We start from the raw sequence: 20811 nt of genomic DNA on the forward strand, positions 1-20811 counted from the left end.
CGGTAGCATAGAGTTTTATTGAAAAAAATCAGTATCGGAATCGGCCATGTAAAATCATGATCGGTGCATCACTATCAAACACTGTAGTTCTGCTGAGGCCTGGAAGAGTTTGGTTCATGTTGTCAATATGTTGAGCGCTGTGATTTTGCATGCACTTCAAAAGGATGAGGAGTTGAAATTTAGATATGGTAATGAGCATTTGGTTTTTGTCACGCACTGTAAGCGGTCGACCAATCACAACAGACTGAGCCATCTGACCAATCAGAGCAGAGTAAGCTCTCGGTAAGGAGGGGTTTAGAGAGACTGAATCTTCGAACTAACCATTTTCAGACTCGCTGAGAAATGAGGTGATGTGCAATGTATATAATGAGAAAAAGGTGTTTTTTGACCTTGGATGCATGTAAACCTATTGTAGGAGACTTCCAAAACAAAATTCTGAACCTTTAAAACAGCATAATAGGAGCACTTTAAATCTAGGCCTAAATATTTTTTTGAGTACGCAATGATGTGACAAGAGAAAGGAAACAATTAATGTGATATACAGGGAAACTATGCTTAGAACTGTTAATGGATGACAGCAAATAGTGCTTGTTTTGACAGTATATTCTCTGTTATATGGCGAATCTCACCTCTGACAATCAGGCTGTGAGATGATGCTGACAATGGTTTCTACAGCCATGTCAAAGAGCTCAGACTCCTTAAGGAGGGCAAAGCAGCTCTGCAGCAACCCCTCGCTGTCTTTTAAAGCGATGTCCAGCGTGAGCCAGGAGGACACACACCTGAGCACCCGCTCTCTGACCGCACAGGGTGCGTCTGCCCGATGTAGTAACTGCTGGAGCAGGGAGCAGACGGAGCTCCACTCCACAGCAAGAGTGCTTCTCAGCTGGGAACGCCGAGAGGACACGATCCTGCTGCTCTGAAGCTCCTCGGGCAGAACGGCGAGGATTTCTAGGAGTGCGAGGCATCGGGCCTGACTGTCAGCCTCTGTCACACCCTCCCCTGTCTGGAAGGCACACAGAAGATCTGGTACTGCGGTTGGCCATGTTTCGGGTAAGACGTGAAGGACCAAAGCGGCCAGAGCAACACAGAGTCTCGTCAGCACCATCTTGGGCCCTGACGCGAACTGGCCGACCTGAGCGATGAGCTGCGAGCGGAGGGAGTCTAATTGACCAGTTGGGAGGTCGGACCAATGGCGGGAGATTTTAGCATGTAACGTGCTTGCCCCAAAGAACTGGATCTCAGGAACCTAATTAGAAACAGAATAAATTAGAACTACAAATCTAATGCAGTGAAATTCATACATTGTAAAGTGCGCCGTAGTCGCCCATATTGCTTACTTTGTCTGACCGGAGCAAAGCCCAGCAGAAGTGCCATGCTTGTGGTGATGCCTGGGCTTGTGTGAGCCACTTCTGGGCCACATTCTTCTTGCCCATATCAGGATCATAGTAGAGCTGCTGAAGAGCCTAAAGAACATCAGGAAAAACATTTTTATTAAAAAAGATTTTTTACGTTTTTTTTTTTTTTTTAAAGAAGTCTCTTATGCTCACAAAGCCTGTATTTATTTGATCAAAAATACTGAAAAACATTAATATTATAAAATATTATTACCATTTAATATTTTCTATTTGAATATACTTTAAAAAGTAGTTTATTCCTGTGATGCAAAGCTGAATTTTCAGCATCATTACTCCAGTCTTCAGTGTCACATGATCCTTCAGAAATCATTCTAATATGATGAATTTAGTGCTCAAGAAACATTTTTAATATTATCAATGTTGACAATAATTTTTATTTTTTAATATTTATGTTGAAAATGTGACACTACCATTCAAAATTGTTTTTGTTTTTTAAAGAAATTATTATATTTATTTAGCAAGTATGCATTAAATTGATAAAAAGTTGTCAGTAAAGACATTTATCATGTTAAAAAATATTTATTTCTCAAAAGCCTGCATTTACTTATTTAAATTTTCAGCAACCATTACTTCAGTCCCAGTGTCACAATTTTTAGTTTTTTGTGGAAACTGTAATTTTTTTAAGGTTTAATTGATGAATAGCATTTATCATTTTAATAGAAATCCGTTTTGTAGCATTATAAATGTCTTTACTGTCACAATTTAATGCATCCTTAAAAAAATAAAAGTATTAATTTGTTTACTCCAAACTTTTGAATGGTAGTATATCACATTTCCACAAAAAATATTAAGCAGCCCAACTGTTTTCAACACTGTTTTTTTTTTAGCAGCAAATCATCATATTAGAATGATTTCTGAAGGATCATGTGACACTGAAAACTGGAGGAATGATGCTGAAAAGTTAGCTTTGAATCACAGGAATAAATGACCTTTTAAAATATATTAAAAAACAAAACATTTTTTTTTATTACAATTACAATAATAACATTGCACAATATTGCTGTATTTTTTTAAACAAATATGCAGCCTCTGTAAGCCTAAGAGACTTCTTTCAAAAATATTTAAAAATCTTAATGATAGTGTAATATTACCATATTCTTTCCCCAAAAATGTGTATTGAGTGCATAGATAAGATGCAACTGAAATCACAGGACACAATGGACAAGCATAATATAAACCAGCCACCAAATCCCCCACATGCTGACAGTTATTATTAGACTAGAACAGCTTACTGATGATATCAAGTTACTTTCCTCTTCCAGAAGCTCCTATATTGCCCCGAACTGCACAAGAACAAACACCTCCAAGCGCGTGTAGCTTTGCTTGGCTGTTAGTGGAATTATGGGAATATGAAGGAATAGAGGCCTGAGGGACAGCATTCTCCAAACCAAAAACTACTTGTCACCATTAGCCCTAAATGGATCTGATGAAATCTACTTCTATTGAATTTCTATTCTATTGAAGCCTCAGATTTTATATCTCCAAATTTTGGCAGTTTTGATTTACATCTTGTGCTCTTAAAAAAAAGAAAAGAAAACTGCTTACTAAAATGTATGGTAATCACACATATCTTTAAACTCAGGACCACTGATCTAGATAGAGACTGCAGTCTTTAGCGTCCTTGTTAGTGTGCTCATTTCCCATGCTGGTGACTCAGGTTCGAGTCCTGCTTGGAGCGGGGCAGTTATATATTTATATATTTGGTGCCGTGACCCGGATGGGAGTGGGGTTTAGGGGGGGTGAGTGTAGCGTAGGCCAGCAAGAGCTGAGTGTGTAAACCACACTCCCCTGGCCTCAAGAGGCACGCTAGCAACCAATGCTAGCTCCTGCAGTTTTTAGCGTCCTTGTTAACGCACACGCCTCCCATGCTGGAGACAGTGGTTCGAATCCCGCTCGGGGGGAGTTAGGGGTTGGGGGTGATGGTTTGTCTGATTTTCACATTTTTTGCTTTCAAAAAATCGGGACAGCCTGTCACTCATTATGATATCACAGCCAAAGCAAATCATAGAATTATTGAAAGCATACCAATCAATTCCCAATGGACAAAATCAAATAATTCAGCATTTTTACATTCAAGAAGCCGTTTTACTCGTATACATAACAATTAGCCTGGACGCCAGCCGAACTTAGCCCACAACATTTGAGGTCGGGAAGTTCGGTCTGGACTTGATCTGTTGTGGAGCAACTATGCTCGAACCAGAGCTGTTCGGACCAATCAAATTGTCAGGGCGGGCTTTATATGATGATGGACAGATGATCAACAGTAACATAATCATCCACGTCACCAAAGAGCGCTTGGGTGGAATTCCTAAAAGGAGAACTTGTTCGTATATGCATTCACCTTTACTATCTCTCTCTAAAATGATGATTGTGATCAAGTAATCCGTGTCTCCTTAAATTCTTTTTACAACACTGGCAAAGATAGTTTACACTCATCTTCTTCCAGTGTGCATGCAGTTGAGTTCTGTTGACAACTATGCGTCGCTCAACATACGTCACTTACTCCGTTGCTCTGATTGGTTGTAGGTCTATCCAATTGAGTGCAGAGGTATTTTCTTTCCTGTTTCGGTTGAAACACGCCCTATAAATCACAGCCCAATGGAGCAGTATCAGACTCATATCCTGACAAGAATCTGAGTATGACGACGTCAGGCTACGTCACAATAGGGAAGCAAATACTATCACAACTTCTGTTTATACAGACTTTTAAAACAACCACTTAATGAAAATTATAGGCTTTGTTTTAATAAATAAATAAACAATAAATTTTTGTATTGGTAGTGTAAGTAATGTTTGTTTAACCTGAAAAAAAGCATAAGAAATAAGTAACTGGAACATGAATTTACCTTAAAAATCAAAACAAAACATAAAAAATGGCTTTGACTCCTAGCTCTTCAAGAGCTTTTTAATTGCTTAAGTTTCTTCTCCTGCATCCTATTCTTCTGCAATCCAGAACAGCAGCAAAGCTGAAAGGTTGAGCTGCGCCCCCATTACTGATGTGAATTTGCATTTCCTTTTGCATTTGCACTTTTGGCCTTTACATTTTCCTCCAAAATAGAACTTTTTTTGTTATTAAAAAACAAACAAGCAAGCCCAGCCCAGGTGAGAAAAGTAACACAAAAGTAACATAATGCATTACTTTCCATAAAAAAGTTACTAACTAAGTAATGCAATTAGTTACTTTTTTAGGAAGTAACACAATATTGTACTGCATTACTTTTAAAAGTAACTTTCCCCAACATTGGGGGTATCTGATGCCTCAAACATGTAGGCCTAGTGCATTATAAGGACTTTTGTGTATTATCGTGTTGACATTTATTTTTAAATTAGAAAATAATCTAAGCTTCAACGTGTTATTTTAATGTTAAGTAGCCAATATTTCAAAAGCTATTTGGTCATTCAGACCGCGAATAGATCGTGAGGGTTAAAACTGATTTGCCACACAGTGAACTGCAAAAGTGAAAGATCGAAGACCTCACCAGACCATCCAAAATATAGGCAACAACTTCCTTTTTACCTTTATAGCCTCTAACATTTGTGAAATGTTATAAAAGAAAAAGTTATTAGTCACCGCTTGTCAGCTCATACACAAATGGTTGGGTGACATGTCATTGTGTTTCTGTGAGTCAGTTTGGCCGTAGAGCTGTATGTCACATCTACTCACCCTCTCCACCGCCTCCACGGTGAACTCCTCTGCATTCACTGACTCCATTCTCAATTAGTTCCTTATATCCTATTCTTGTGCTCTGTGACGGCCAGTATTCAGTTGTACTTTTTGAGGGGGTGTTTGTGGAGTCTCGTCAGGTCATGAGTGTGTTTGTGCGCGCGCGGGGGGCAGCTCTGACGGGATGGTCCACCAGCACACACGTGGGTCGCCCTAAATAACAGCTGACAGGACTGACGCTACACGTCATTCACCGACTGTCTCGAGCCAATTCACTCAAATCACTCGGTCCATTCACATTCGATTCGATGCGATTCAAACGGTCTAGTGGTCATTTATAAATAAGCTGTCGTTTAGACGATAGGTTGCGGTTAACCACACCCCGCTCTTGAAGCCCAGACCCCTCGAGATATTTTTAGCGCTGACGATGTCCGCTGTCATCTAACGGAAAGATCATCCCGGGAATCACAGAGCGAATCTACACGGTGTCTGCGCGCGCTCGCTTTGAGTCGCTTTATCTTAACATGAGGACTCAAGGCGCTTTTATTATATGGACTGCGATGGTTCTTCATTTATCTGGCATAAAAGGTAAGCACATGGCTTATGATTTTCTTGATTTCTAGTAGCATATGGATCCAGCAACACGATTCTGTAATGTTACAGTCTCTGCAGGCTTTGTCTTGCTCGCGTGGTCTCTCGGAATAGTCATCATTACTAATGTAGGCTATACGTCTTAATTTTTAATTACATTATTTAGCCTACGCATGAAACACATTGTGGGACAAAATCTATCTATCTATCTATCTATCTATCTATCTATCTATCTATCTATCTATCTATCTATCTATCTATCTATCTATCTATCTATCTATCTATCTATCTATCTATCTATCTATCTATCTATCTATCTATCTATCTATCTATCTATCTATCTATCTATCTAAAGGTTCTTTATTGGCATTGAAGAACCTCTATGGAACCACTACATTTTTCATATAGTGGAAAAGGTCCTTTAGATTATTAAAATGTTCATCACACACACACACACACACACACACACACACACACACACACACACACACACACACACACACACACACACACACACACACACACACACACACACACACACACACACACACACACACACACACACACACACACACACACACACACACACACACTTTGGCATCACTGTGAAAACCCCCTTTTGGTTTTTAAGTGCATGGGACCTTTCTATTAAACAAAATGTTCTTTATAGCGGGAAAAAAATCTATCTATCTATCTATCTATCTATCTATCTATCTATCTATCTATCTATCTATCTATCTATCTATCTATCTTTCTATCTATCTATCTATCTATCTATCTATCTATCTATCTATCTATCTATCTATCTATCTATCTATCTATCTATCTATCTATCTATCTATCAGCATATCACAAAGTATGTAATTGACAATAATTGACATTTGCATGTTACAATACTGCAAAGCTTAAAAGATTAAAATAGTAACAATATCTGATATTTGGGAACAGAAAAACCAACAGTTCATCTGTGATATTTTGAAATATGTTTGGTGTCCAATTTGTGACCAAATTGTTTCCATTAATTTGGTGCCGATGTGGAAGACATGGGTTCAAATATGACCTGTTTCCTGCCTGCTAAACAATATTTTTTGTTTATGCATCTAACCTAGTTTAACTGGCCACTAAGTGGTTTATGATGTAGCTGAGAATAGTGATAAGGTGATATTTTCTTATATTCTGTCTTCTAAATCTTCAAAAAAAAACCTGTGCACATGCATAATTTGAGGACACAATCTCCTTTTATCTGTTTTGTTTGTTCCTCTGCTCCTTCTTGACACATAAAGGTCACAACCGCTTTGTTCTGTGGATTCACTGTGTGACCATTAAACTCGACTGTACAGATCCGGTCTGGAACGCCCACGTAACCGATTCAGCATGAGAACACACAGCGCTCTTCCTGTAGCAAATAAACATGGCATATTTCAATTCTTTCCCTTTAAAATGTTCATGTTTATTTGTAGATCTACAAGTACAGTTGACAATAAGAAATTATGTGGACATTTTTAATTAATGCATTCTAAACGAACAAGCTGGATCTGTTTGCTCATTTAGATATTTTCTACTTCTCCCCAAGGTCAGACAACAGACATATTCCCGGACGTGAGTTCCCTTCTGAATGAAGTCCTTCCTGAAGATCGTGTGACTTCAAAAAGTGACATTTTGGAATCACGACCCAGTACAGCCTATCAAAGCGTCTCCTCTCTTCCGACTGAGTTGTCATCTGCCGAGGTCACACCTACTGCTGCTCCTCCGACACAGCCATCCAATGACACGTCTCCGGCACCAGCCATCTCACAGACCCCTGCGCTGCAAGATGTCACCACCCTCAACACGGACAGAGCCTCAGAACCAGGCAAGACTAATCAAATTAAACCTAATCTAATTGCAAATGCTATCTGTCATTAATCGGTCTAACTTGGCTTTGAAAACAAATTTGCCATCCATTGTGTTGAGAACAACAACATGGACAGTGGAAGATAAGGCTGCAAAAATGAACTGTTACGAAGAGTTGAAAGATTTTTTAAATTGTATATTGAGACAGTCTGCAAACCATTATCACATTCAATTGAAAAGATCACATTTTAAAGCTCTGCACTGAAAAAAATCACTCAGAAATTGCTAGTGAATTACGCTATAATTACAATATAACTATTTTGTATTGGATTTGTTTTTATTTCAGAAATGTTGACCATTTGCCATCATTATATATTGCCTTTATCACAGTCATCTTGTTCTGCACCGCTCTGGCCATTTAAAAACCCATATTGGTCAACCACGAGCTAAGATGACAGTAAAGATAGTGGCATTGCTCGCATATTGTTGTATGAATATGATGATAATGTGCGTGTACATCACTGTGTTCCACTTTAAAGATCAAACACTGGGCTTAATGTGACTGAATCAAGACTGAACTTGTGATACTCTCTGGGAAAGTGCCACATTCCACCCACTCGATCAAACGTCTATCCGTAAATAATGGCTGGACGTGGGTGTAACATTTTGGAACACGACTGTGTTTGTAAATAATATCCCTCTCTCATTCTGTCATTTCACTGGAAACACAGCTATATTTAGGGCAGTTGAATACTTATTGGTTTACTGAACGTATGCCAGACCTTAAGTATGACTGTTAGAAAACAACTTCAAAACAGAAGTTCTTCAAAACTTGCCTCAGTTGCCTGGCAGACAATAGAATGGGTCAAAAAATACCATAGACCTACATTGAAGGAGGGACCCATGACCAAGGTTGCCAGGTTTGCGTACCAAAACCAGCCCAATTGCTATTCAAAACCCGCCCAATCACAGCCCAAACTGGCCCAGATGAATTCCAGGGGGTAAACATTGAGTTCTGGGGGGTTTGGGAAGTTCACTTCAAACCGCGGCAACAGTGTAAAAGTAGCCTAATTCCGTGGGAAAACCACGGACTTGGCAACCCTGCCCGTGACCACTCAGATCTATCTATCCAAGTCCATCCATCCATACACTTTGAATTTATAGAATGTTTAAATATTTTTAACAGAATTTTAAAAATATTAAGTCTAAATCTAAAATAAATCGGTTAATCCTCCTATAAAGTGCTAATTAGTTTCATCGTTGTTATTCATCTTAATGAACTTTCATGAACTTCAGCACTGCACACACTCCTGTTTTGCAATGTGGCAGAGTTTTGCATAGACTAGCACCACTCACACTTCTAACATGCTCTTCATAATTTCTTTAAACAAAAATCTTAAAATCCATAAACCATACTTTGTTAAATCTTACTTTAATCTTACTGTGTTCAAAGCTTGTGTTTGTGTGCCGATTTATCTCCTGCAGGTTTTTCTGTTGGCAGCCCATCGCTTTCTTATTTGAAGAGCACCGTTTCAGATTCAGCAGCCACAGCTCCTGCAACTTCCATCAGTCCAAGTGAAGGACATCAGACCTTCTCCACTTTGAGCAGCAGTGTGTCCCACACAACACAAACAGCTCCACCATTCAGCCCCAGTTACCCTCAGACATCTCAGTTTGCCCTGACCAGCAGTTCAGAGGTCACTGGACCTGCTCCTTTGGGAGACCAGGACGAGCCTTCTGAACTGGACGTGGGTGATCAAGGTGTGTGGATAGCAAATATTTTTCCTGCTATTTAGTTTAAAGGGATGGTTCACGCAAAAATGACTGTCATCAATTAATCATCCTCATTTCATTTAGAACCCATAAGACTTTAAAAGTTTATAAAGATTGTAAAAGTAATCCATATGAATCAAGCAGTTCAATCCAAGTCTTCTGAAGATGATCGTTTTATATTATGAACCAACTTAATTTAGGCTTTTATTCATATTTAAACGCACATACATAGAGCACTCAAATGTGGTAAATGGAAGCTCAAATTTTTTAATTTTTGGGTGAACTAACCCATAATGCTCTGTTTAAACTAAGGCCAGAAAGATACTCTACACAAGTGTGAGAGAGAGAGAGGTTTGAGTGGTGTCTTTGGTCTTGCAGTTGAGGACTAGTAAGCACAATGATGGATGATAATTTAATTATTTTTCCATGTGCATTTACTTCTGTGGTCTGTGCAGGGCTTCATTATGTTCCTTTGGTTTTATTAGTTCCTGTGATAGTGATAATCAGTTTCCACTCAATTCATCAATCTTGCAGAGTCGGGGAAGGTTCCTCACCGCCCTACATCACCCCTGGACCCCCTGCTTGCCGCTCTGGTCACCATTTTCATAATTTGCACTGCCATGGTCTCGGCGGTCCTCTTCCTAAGGTTCCGCCAGCGGAGCGAGCATCCAGAATTCCATCGGCTACAAGATCTACCTATGGTAATTCTCATGCCTATATCATATATCTATGATATTTATATATTTCTGCACACGGCATTTGGGCATCAAGTTGTAATACTTAAAGTGGGTATGAGATGAGTTTAGTCTCAAAATGATTAACAAATGCATGCACAATTATCCCTGATAAATATCTGATTTAATCTTCTTGCCTGTGCAAAGTATGCTTTATTAATAAGGCATAGGTTTGCCTAGTTTGGTCTTTTAATGCTAGCCTTCTCTCTTAATGCATTATGTTAAGTAAGTTATGTAAAAAAATGTATAACGAGGGGGAGGACCATAGACTGTAAAAAAATATGGACGTAGTGTCCATCACATCACCCATAGGTTTCTGAAGAGCATTTTTTAAGCCTAAAGTCGCCGTTGCCATCTTGGCAGCGCGTCACCACGCGTCACTCCCGGCTAACTGTGCGTTCAAAGTGACCGGAAGTCATCCATTTTCAATGGGAGCTGGCGGCGAGCTCCAGCTAGAGCGGCGCTGCGCGTCTTGGACGATTTGGGCGTCGAGGACAGTTGAAATCAGGTCAACTTTATGGTAATGAGCTATGACAACCAATCGGAATGTAGAAGTGCTCCGCTTGAGAGGATTCCAGAGAGTGCAGTGCTGTAAACTTTGTTTCTGACCACATTAGTTCCCAAACAAAATGGAGGAGAGGTTGATCATTGCTGTGGCGGGTTTGATAAGAAGGCACGCAACACTATTTATAGGCAACATTTTCACTCTAGAGCGCTTGTTTTTCAGCAGGAATGCAATTAATTTGCTCAAAACAACACCGATTTGACCAATTGCATTAATGCTGCATTTCAACCAGGACCGTTATTGTAATGTAGGCTGCACACAAATTAATGTTAATGTTAATTAAAGACCAAGGCTAGCAAACGTCTTCTATAAACTGCATGTTGAAATTAGACTAGCACGTAACCATGAACACAAAAGCTACACCACACAAATGGCTTTTAATTGGTTTATTTCGTTAGCAAACATGTAACTATAATTGTTAAGTTCTTTCCATCAATCAGTTTTTTTTTTAAACTTTCACATTTAAATGATTTCATGAGGTTAAATTATACGGTTATACCCTACTTGTGGTCAGTCAGTACAAATGACGATCAACATGATTGTTTGCTTTGGCCCGTTTAAATAAAGTTTAAAAAAAGACCAAGCATTCGATCTACGTCAGAGCGTCAGCTCGTCCACAAATCTTTCTACAGCGTCGTTGGCAGGGCGGCCAGAACTAATTTTTACGCTCTTGCCGGAGGCGGTGTGAACGCACAGGTAACTGAAAATGGGCAAAGAGGCGGGACGTGGGTGGAGCTGAGGTGCCTGGTTGCTGAAACCACACCCGCCTAGTGGCAATCCACCTGTCATTCAAGTGGCCACACCCTTAATTATGCAGAACTTTAGGGCTTAATATAATTTAAGTTATAAAAAATTCTCCCCCTCACAGTTGTCATGAAGGGCAAAATTAGCTATACACCAAAACCACTTTTTGTACCAGACTGTAAACATATTTCTTTCTGCTGTAAAGTTGGGTATTTTAACATGGGGGAGATACAGATTTGACTCTCTTTTGGAGCCTGTCTCTAGCGGCCAATCGATGAATTGCAGTTTAAGTCACTTCCGTGTTGGCTTCAAGAGAGATTGCGCGAGGTTGCCGCTTGGGGAGAACACTTGATTACAATGCCGCTGAGTGTTTTAGCAGGCTACTGCCATCTAGCAATAGCAGGTTTTCTCTGACTGTTGTGTGTGGCTTGTGCAAGGCTAAACCTGCGTAGTCAATCGGATCGACTCAAAAACGAATCAATGAATGCACGTGTCACCTGATCCACAAATGCACATGTAACTTGTTGCAGTGGAGTTTTTTAGCTAAAAAATACACTGACTAATTCGGACAACAAGAAATCATGATTTTCAGCTATATAAGACTTTTTACAGAAAATATTATACATATGCATATTCAATAAGGTCAGCTGCAAAAATAACCCTGTCCACGCCTTTTTTTTGACAGTAGTTTTTTTAATGCCAAAAGAGGGTTTACGCTGGCGCAAGCTGTTAGTAAATCTGGCCCCAAATGTACCTGCAATTATAGATTTTATTTGTTGCATGTGCAAATTATGATACACAAATACAAAAGAAATAAAAAATAGCTGCACATTCATTTAAATCAGAATTTTGCACATTTGGTATCGGTAAAACATATCTGCAACATTTATCAAGTTCATGGATATTTGTGCGTGCTTTTATTAATCATTTTGAGACTGAATTCATCCCATAAAAGTGCCCCTATTATGCCATTTTAAAGGCTCCTAATTTAGTTTCATCTCATGCACTTTACAATTAAATTTTCTCATAATATACATTGCAGCATCACCTCTTTCCTCACAGTGTCTAACCGATAAATGATTCGGTCTCTCTAAACTCCTCCTTTCTGAGAGCCTACTCTGCTCTGATTGGACAGATGGTACTGTCTGCTGTGATTAAGTCGACCGTTTACAGTGAATTTCAACTCCAGAGGCTTCCTCATCACTTTATACTCCATGATACAAACAGCAACGATGTCATTGGTTTTACTGTATCAATTCGAGCGCAAGTCCTTTGGAAGTGCATGCAAAGTTTGCTTTCACACCGCAGAAAACAGCGTCTTCTCAACATGTCGACAACACAAACCAAACTCTTCCAGTCTCAGCTACAACTTCAGTGTTTGAGGGTCAAAATAGACATTTGTGGGCAGCCAATAAAGACCATAGTCTTGCATTATGCAATTTTTTTTTTTTAAACCTACGTAGGTATGTAACCGGAAGTGAGACTGGAATTACTGACGACTCGTCTCTTTCTTTAAGGAGACAATAAATCCATTTATCATAAACGTTGATTTTTGAAACTTTGCAGGCCTTATATTACACTCTACTTGAAAAGTAATATCCGAAAAAGCATAATGGAGCACTTTAAAATTGAGACGTTTGAGATTTTCACAGATTTACAAATAGATAAGGATGTGTCATGTTTTGCAAATGTGTTTGGCTGTTTTGCAAATCCACTGTGATTATGATCAAATCAGAGGATTCAAGTGCAGCCATCTAAAGTAAAAAATGTATTTGCTTTTCTGCAGGATGATCTCCTAGAAGACACGCCTTTGTCAAGATACACCTATTAGCAAGAGTGAATTCCACCATTTCATTATTTGATTCCTCAGGCAGCCAGTGTTGTCATTGGTGCAATTCCCCTGAAAGACCGCTTTCACAACTGATCTCTGATTGTGGGTTTTGATGATTCTCAGGAGGCCTTGATGCTTAAAAGTGGTTGCGTAATATTAGAAAAAATATGGGTTTCATTGGGTTAGAGTAAAACAAGATATTCAGTCTTATTCTCTGCTAGAAACTGCACAGTTCCTTAATGAAACAGTTGTTTAGTTAAGAGAAGGGAATGTTTGAATTCCAAGAAAACAGAAATCATATACCTTTTATTCACCTTAAGATTCACTACAAATGTTTGCCATGCAGAAGAAACATAGTAATTTTAGTTCAGCTTATTTTCCAAGATAGTTTTTTGGGGGAAAAGTTCCCTGGGTTTTGCATATGTACATGTCTCTGGACTTTTGCACTGACATTTAGAGCTAAGAAAGGAAAATTTTACTTTTTTGTGACTAGAATGAGTACAATTTTGGGGTTGAGTTAAATTGTGATTTTGATATTTATGACAAAGGTTGATTGTCCCGATCGCTTATGAAGGTATGTGAAATAATAACTTGAAATGTATTTTAGCATATTCACTTCTGTCTATGCTGGTATTTGTGGTAAACCTAGTGCCTAATGTACTTTGTGCCAAAACTGATTTATGGTAAACAACCTGATAAATATATATATATTGCATAGTTGTGTTGTTGAGATGAACCTGTAAAGATAAGAGTTTGTAATAAAAGAAGAAAACCATATTTTGTGAAGCCTCATGTTATAACACAGAGAACAACATTTAATATTATAATAAAAACAGGAATATTGTAATAAACATGGTATCATCAGAATAATATAGAAAACACTGAAAAGTTGCATAAGTTAATTTCATTCCTAAAAAGATGAAACTTGTTTTTCATAGATTACAAAATATAAAATGAACAATGACAGAATTGTGTTAAACCATCAATAACAAGTCAGTACAACTGAAGACCTTTCAGTTCTTTAAAAATTCATAAACATGAACACTGATTTAATAAGTCATGTGAATATGTATCCTCATACCAGGTTTGTCTGAAAACAACGGCAAGGCATCATTGGTTTACAATCGATCTATGGCTGTGAAATGATGATGTCACCATACGGCTTGTCCTGTCGCACTGTGACGTGTCTTGCGACTGTTTGCTCTGTAAACACAAGACGAAACATAAATGCGGCTCCACTTCCGAAGATACACAATTCTGGCCGAGCAGGTACATCTGTACCGCCATCTTACCGGCACCCAGTTTGCACTTGTCCAAATTAATTGTTTACATTTACAAAATAGCCTACAATAGCAGAAATGCCTTTTTAAACAAAATAAAGGTCCTTGTTTAATAAAAATTTTCATGAAATTAAATGAAAATGGATACCCGGATGACCTACATCTTCTGGCGAGATTCTGAAGTGTGCATACGATGGACTATCCAATGAGGCCACGGGAGAGGATTTGTGAATGGCAGTGAAGCGACATAAATGAGGCTGGTAAAACACATAGGGCCTATCATACACCCAGCGCAATGTGACGCCAAGTGTTTTTTGCTAGTTTCAGCCCGACACAGTTATCATTTTCACGTTGTTTAAATACCAAATGCACTAGACCATGCTGGTCTGAAAACGAGGTTTGTTCAGGCGCATTGTTGGCGCGTTGCTATTTTGAAAACAACTGCGTCACTGACCAACAAAAACCTGGTCTAAAATCAATAGCGCAGTATTTTTGTGTTATTTAAACGGCACATTAGTTTTATGCGCCTATAGGCGGGTGCACAACACAAGCGTGTCAAGTATAAACACTGTTTATTCGGTTGTTAAGTCTGACGTCACGCGGCGGCGCTTCTGGCTCCAAAAGGTCATATCTCATACCACAAGAAAAACAACGAACAGTGCTTATACACACACAATGTGGTGTAATACTACAAAAAATATAATTATAACCTTTATCTCCATACCGAAATTACAGATGGCCAGACAGTGATTCATCTTTTATAAATCGTTAAAATATTAATGTCTGTGACACTGTGAGCACAGAGACTGTTCTGTAGACTGTAAGTATTTAAAATGTTTAACTTTTTAAAATGTTTGATGTTTAATATGAATAAATAGCGCTCATAAACAGCCGTCGATGGCATTTTTCTTAAGTGAAACGAGTTGAGGCTTGGACCCAGAAACAGCGTTCCTTACGTCACGACTTAACAAGCGGATACTTTGCATGCGTCGTCAGTAGATCACGCATGGAACTTTCCACTTCAATCACGTTTTTTTTTTTACAACGGCAAGCGTGTCAAGTTTAAACGCCTCATCCATTTGAGGAGGAGCAGCGCACAGTCTCGGAGGCTTCAATCCTCGGCCACAGTCTTAGGCTGGCCACACACTTGAAGATTTTGGGCCAGATTTGCAACCCTCAACAATCTGGGGAGGATTGACCCAATTCGAGGCTTCTCGTAACCAACTCTTTGGTTAAAAAAAATCCTCAATTGTGTGGTGTCATTATGATTATTTTACTGCTCCGCATCGAAGCCCGCATCGCGTCTTTCTTCCCGTAAAACAAAACTCATGCCAGGAGAACCAGCTGATGACATTGATTGTCCACCATTTGTTTTCCTTCTCAAGTCATGCTTGATCTTGCGAGTCTCGGTGAGATCTCGTCTCACTGTGAAGATGTTATTACAATTGACAGGTGTGTGGTCTCGCGGTACAGAGAAATCTTCTAGTGTGTGCATTCGGAGGATTACACTTATGATTGCCCTTATGTCTGTGGTCTCCCACAGTTTTAATTGTCTGTTGGGTCCCAGGCCTTACCTAGCAATCTCCAAAAGATTAGGGCAACAATTCTACGACTGGCCTGAGGGGGCAGCAGAGAGTGAAAGGTCACTAAATCTTCAATAACATCCAGTGGCCTTCAACAGAAGAAAGAAATACATTAGAAATTTGTCTAGAGTCACAATCCACTGAAATGGACAAAGCAAAACTTTATAAAATAATCATAAAATAATATCTTAATTATGACTGCACTGACATTACTGAAAATTGTCTTCTGTAGAGGCACTTTATAGTTGAATTGAATTAAAGGGTAACTTCAGTGATTTAGCATTAGGCTTTGTATCAGTAGAAACCCGGTAGTATATTCAAATTATGGTACTTTCCCCCTGAGACAAGAGAATTATGCATTTTATTTCTGGAAAAAATCCTCCGATGACGCAAAATGACGATATTTGCATCATCGGAGGATTTTTTCCAGAAATAAAATTTTGGCCAGAGGCTAAAGACTACAGCCACTAGATGGAACTGTTCCGCATGTTATCAACCCGCCCATAGGGGAGAGATCTCACGCACAGAATGTAAGACACAGACGGCCACACAGACATTCATAATGGGGTGATGCAGAGTAAAGTGAGTGTTTCAACTTTTCAATGAATTCCTGTGATAGTTTAGCTTCCATATGCGATCAGAAAACGTGCCAGACTGGCGTTTAACGTTACCTCAGCTCTGCTCAGCTGCACACTGCTGCGTCTGTGCCGTGACTTTCGTTCGGCTCACTCACACTTAATTGAAAAGACACGTTCAGTTTTTAATTGTAGTGTTTATTCTCTAACTGAACGAAATTATTGTATTACTATGAAGATCAAAACGACGGTGTACAGAGTGGCCTCGTAGGGCAGCGAAGCAAGTGCATTCTGGGAGTTGTTGTCTTTCATCCACATGAGACAAAAATACATTTTCTGTCTTTTCTCAGTCTAGAAGGCACCAAATTCAAAAATAATTTCACATTTCTACTGCATAAATGACCCTGTTTAAATATAAAGCTTAATGCTAAATCACTGAAGTAACCCTTTGATTTTATAATTGATGAACTCTACAACATCTACACACTGTTATTGAACTGAACTGAATCAACATTGAACTGATTTGAGCTGAATAAACGACACTATTGCTTTCTGTAGAGCTTTGAATTGAGTTTACGTCATAACTGATGAACTTTGCAACATTTACACTGTTATTGAACTGAACTGAATGAGCAATGAAATAAAATGAGCTGAATAATGAAATTGTTTCAACATTGAACTTCGCAACTGTTATTTTCCTGTTTATTACTGTGAAGCTTTGAAACTTTCTGTATTACATAAAGTGCTATATAAACAAATGTGACTTGACAATTGTATAATAATATAAATACATACTGTATAATATTTAAACACAATAGTGTAACATTTTGCATTGACATAAAAAAGAAGCAGATAGTTTTAAGCTGTACCTTAACTGTTCCTCAATATCCATAGCAATATCTTCTATCACTGGGACTCTCTCCTCTGGGATGTCCTCTAGACCGAACTGAATTTCTGGAATAGGGGATCTAAACCCATGAAAGCAGAAGTAATTATTCAGAGGCACATAATTATGCAGCGACTGAATGTGAAATTCACACGTGTCAAACCAGTCTCTAATGAGAGCGACAGCTACTTCCGTCTCACACTTTCTGTCTCTCTTTTACCATCTCTCCTCTCACCGTCTCATTTCAGGTGTCTCGAGTGGAGAAGACTCCTTGTCTGGGGTCTCCAAAACCACCAAAGAGGCTGCAAATACATTGAAAAATTTACATTCTGTAGCAGCTAAACTTGCTATTCTCTTTCTTTCCCTCCCTTGAAAAAACACACCGGTCACAATAAAGTCAATCAACTGTAATCTGAGAAATCATTATATACACTGATCAGCCACAACATTAAAACCACTAGCAGTGAAGAGAGTACCATTGATCATATGGTTACAAAGGCACAAGGTGTGGGATATATAGGCAGCAAGTAAACAGTCAGTTCTTTCATGTGTTGGAAGCAGGAAAAATGGGCAAGCTAAAGGGACAAATAGTTGCCAGACTAGAACTAGGTCAGAGCAGCTCCAAAACGGCACGTCTTGAGGGGAGTTCCCGGTATGCAGAGGGTTACCTACCAAAAGTCAGGGCGTCAGGGTCATGGGCGCCCAAGGCTCACTGATGGACATGGGGAGCGAAGGCTAGCCCGTCTGTGGCCAGATTTACAGACATGGACAGGGTTATTTTTGCAGCTTATTGCATATGCATTTGTAGGAGTTTCCCTTTCAGAAGCAAAATTCATGGGAGGAGAGTATTTAAACGATTTATGCAAGGTGATTTACTAAGGTTTGATCTAGTCTATTTACTGGTATTTGCACCATTATTTACCGCCCAAAAAAAAGCATTTCTTAAACCAGACTAATTTGCACTGCTCTTGGTAGATTGTATTGTGTTGGTCATTATGGAAATGATCCAGCTGCGTCTGTGTTTTTTAATTTGAGTGTCGTCAGTAGATCACACGCAGAACTTTTAACTTTCATCACACTTTTTTGGAATTGTGCTTTCACGATAGTTTGGTAAATTTAGCTCCTGGTCCAATCACACAGAAGAGCTACTGGTAGAAGGTTGTCTGATCTGATATTCCGATGGCCGGGTGCGTGGGCATTGTTTACCTGGGGAACACATGGCATCAGGATGCACTATGGGAAGAAGGCAGGCCAAGGGAAGCAGTGTGATGCTCTGGGCAATGTTCTGTTGGGAAACTATGGAACCTGCATTCATGACACATACCACCTACCTAAGCATTGTTGCAGACCATGTTGTACCCAGACAATGCTACCCGGCAAAGCTGTTCCCTGACGGAAGTGTCTCTTTCAGCAGGATAATGCACCCTGACACACTACACACATTGTTCAGGCATGGTTTGAAGAACATGACAGTCAAGGTGTTGCACTGGCCTCCAAATTCCCAAAAACTCAATCCGATTGAGCATCTATAGGATGTACTGGACCAACCAATTAGATCCATGGAGGCTCCACCTCATCTACAGGACTTAAAGGATCTGCTGCTAATGTCTTGGTGCCTGATCCCACAGGAGACCGTGCCTCGACATATCAGAGCTGTTTTGGCAGCACGAGGGGGACCTACATGATAATGGGCAGGTGGTTTTAATGTTCTGGCTGATGTTCTAATGTACTAATATTTTACCTGGTGTTTCTTCCAGGAGGAGGCCAGACTCCACCATTTCTCTGGGAATCTACAGTAGTAAGGATGCCAGACAAAAGAGCAGTCATTTAAACAGAACCACTTGTTATACACTTAAAAATATTTATGTCTAAATTCAAGATTTGAATTGCATATAAACTTTCCATCCATTTGGATCACACCGTTTTAACATAAACAAACTAATAGACTTAATGTGAACACTTTACAACAAGGTTTCATTTGTTAACATTAGTTATTAGTTAAAGCTACACTGTGTGATATTTTCCCCCATCTAGTGGTGAACTTGTATATGACCATCCAGTGAATTTTAGTTTCTGTTCTGTTCAATTCCGATTTCGTTTTAACTCCTACGGTGGCCGATTTAGTCCAAGATTAATATGGCTTCCAGTTCGACCTCGTCCACATTCGACACGGTGCCTGTGGGATATTCTGTGCGCAGTGGGATGGTTGGAACTCAACTGGCCTAATTATTCGGCTAGAAAGAACTGCAGCTAATCCAGAGTGAACTTTGATGATAGTAATGTTTATTCAGTCATCCAATTGCAAGGCATAAACAGGTTTGCGTGGATATGTACATAAATGTGGTTTCTGTGAGAGAACAAATTAGGATGGTAAATATACATGATAATGACATGACAGAATATACACAGTTAAGAACTGTATAACTATACGTATAAGTTACATTTGTATAATGTAACCGTAAACCAGAGCTTATTGTACCACATATAGGCGCTAAATGCAGCTGCATTAAAAGGAGCGGAGCTGCCGCTGCTAACAAGCGGTGTCGGATTACAAAAGTGTGTGCGCAGGTTTAGCTCTGTATAACAAGTGTTAATATGCCGATCAGACCTGATACATATTTCCATCAACATACATTATAAGCAAATATTTTCTATAAACGAATAAACATTGTTAATAACTGAATGATTATTCAAATAGGTGAGCATTACGCTATTGTATGTTGACACAAAAATACTTCTGAGGTGACATCAACTGAATTACGCGATGACACACTCTGAAACACATCTACAATGACAATAACTATTATTACTTACGGAGTTATTAACGCACAGAAATACCACACAAGGAAAAACAGACTTTTGAGGAATAAACAAGCCAGGAAAACGCCGTATAACTCTGTTACTAGAGCTGCTGAGATGAAAACTCTGCACATGCACCAGACAAGTCTGAACAAGTTGACGCGCACAGTAAAACCGCGTAAGGCGAAGCTTGAATTTACGGGTATGTCCCTCTTTGGCTAATGTACTTTCAAGATGGAGGGGCAACATGGCGACCACCGTTAGATCCCATTACCTTATGTATTTTCAATGGCATATTATAAACTTACGAGAATACTTTATTACTTGAAAGAAGTAAATATACATTATTGAGCACATATATTTTTGAAAGTACTAAGTGTTTTTAGCTAAGAATAGACTAAAAAAGTTACACAGTGTAGCTTTAACATGACCTAACGATAAACAATACTCCTATAGCATTTATTAATCTTAGTTAATGTTAATCTCAACATTTACAAAAACATGTTTAAGATCAAATATTGTATCTGTTAATTAATGC

General features: G+C 39.0%; 3 protein-coding genes across 6 annotated transcripts in view; 1 reads left to right on the top strand and 2 right to left on the bottom strand.

Moving 5' to 3' along the window:
- ipo13a (importin 13a) overlaps positions 1-5331 on the bottom strand; it is a 26601-nt gene extending 21270 nt beyond the window's left edge. For all 4 annotated transcript variants that reach the window (XR_013816795.1, XR_013816796.1, XM_079820366.1 and 1 more), the window contains exons 1-3: positions 5080-5331; positions 1338-1463; positions 630-1246 (exon numbers count right to left, since the gene is read on the bottom strand). Coding sequence is in view for 2 of the 4 variants with exons in the window: in XM_079820366.1 (XP_079676492.1) it covers positions 630-1246; positions 1338-1463; positions 5080-5127 (791 nt within the window). In the remaining 2 variants the exon portion in view is untranslated. The remainder of the gene's footprint in view (positions 1-629; positions 1247-1337; positions 1464-5079) is intronic.
- Positions 5218-13921, top strand: LOC307128476 (uncharacterized protein). The gene is made up of 5 exons (XM_079820370.1): positions 5218-5667; positions 7244-7522; positions 8989-9264; positions 9811-9977; positions 13106-13921. The coding sequence occupies exons 1-5, from the start codon at positions 5604-5606 to the stop codon at positions 13148-13150; spliced, it is 831 nt and encodes a 276-aa protein (XP_079676496.1). The 5' UTR covers positions 5218-5603; the 3' UTR covers positions 13151-13921.
- A 9-nt stretch (positions 13922-13930) lies between these two features.
- On the bottom strand, positions 13931-20445 carry LOC307128477 (uncharacterized protein). The gene is made up of 6 exons (XM_079820371.1): positions 20289-20445; positions 19216-19264; positions 17710-17776; positions 17458-17556; positions 16005-16102; positions 13931-14353 (listed from the first exon to the last, which is right to left on the bottom strand). Exons 2-6 carry the CDS (start codon positions 19250-19252, stop codon positions 14280-14282), a joined length of 375 nt encoding a protein of 124 aa, XP_079676497.1. The 5' UTR covers positions 19253-19264; positions 20289-20445; the 3' UTR covers positions 13931-14279.
- Between the last annotated feature and the right edge of the window lie 366 nt (positions 20446-20811).

Source organism: Gobio gobio (assembly GCF_949357685.1).
Source record: "Gobio gobio genome assembly, chromosome: 6".
In the NCBI taxonomy this organism is placed as follows: Eukaryota; Metazoa; Chordata; class Actinopteri; order Cypriniformes; family Gobionidae; genus Gobio; species Gobio gobio.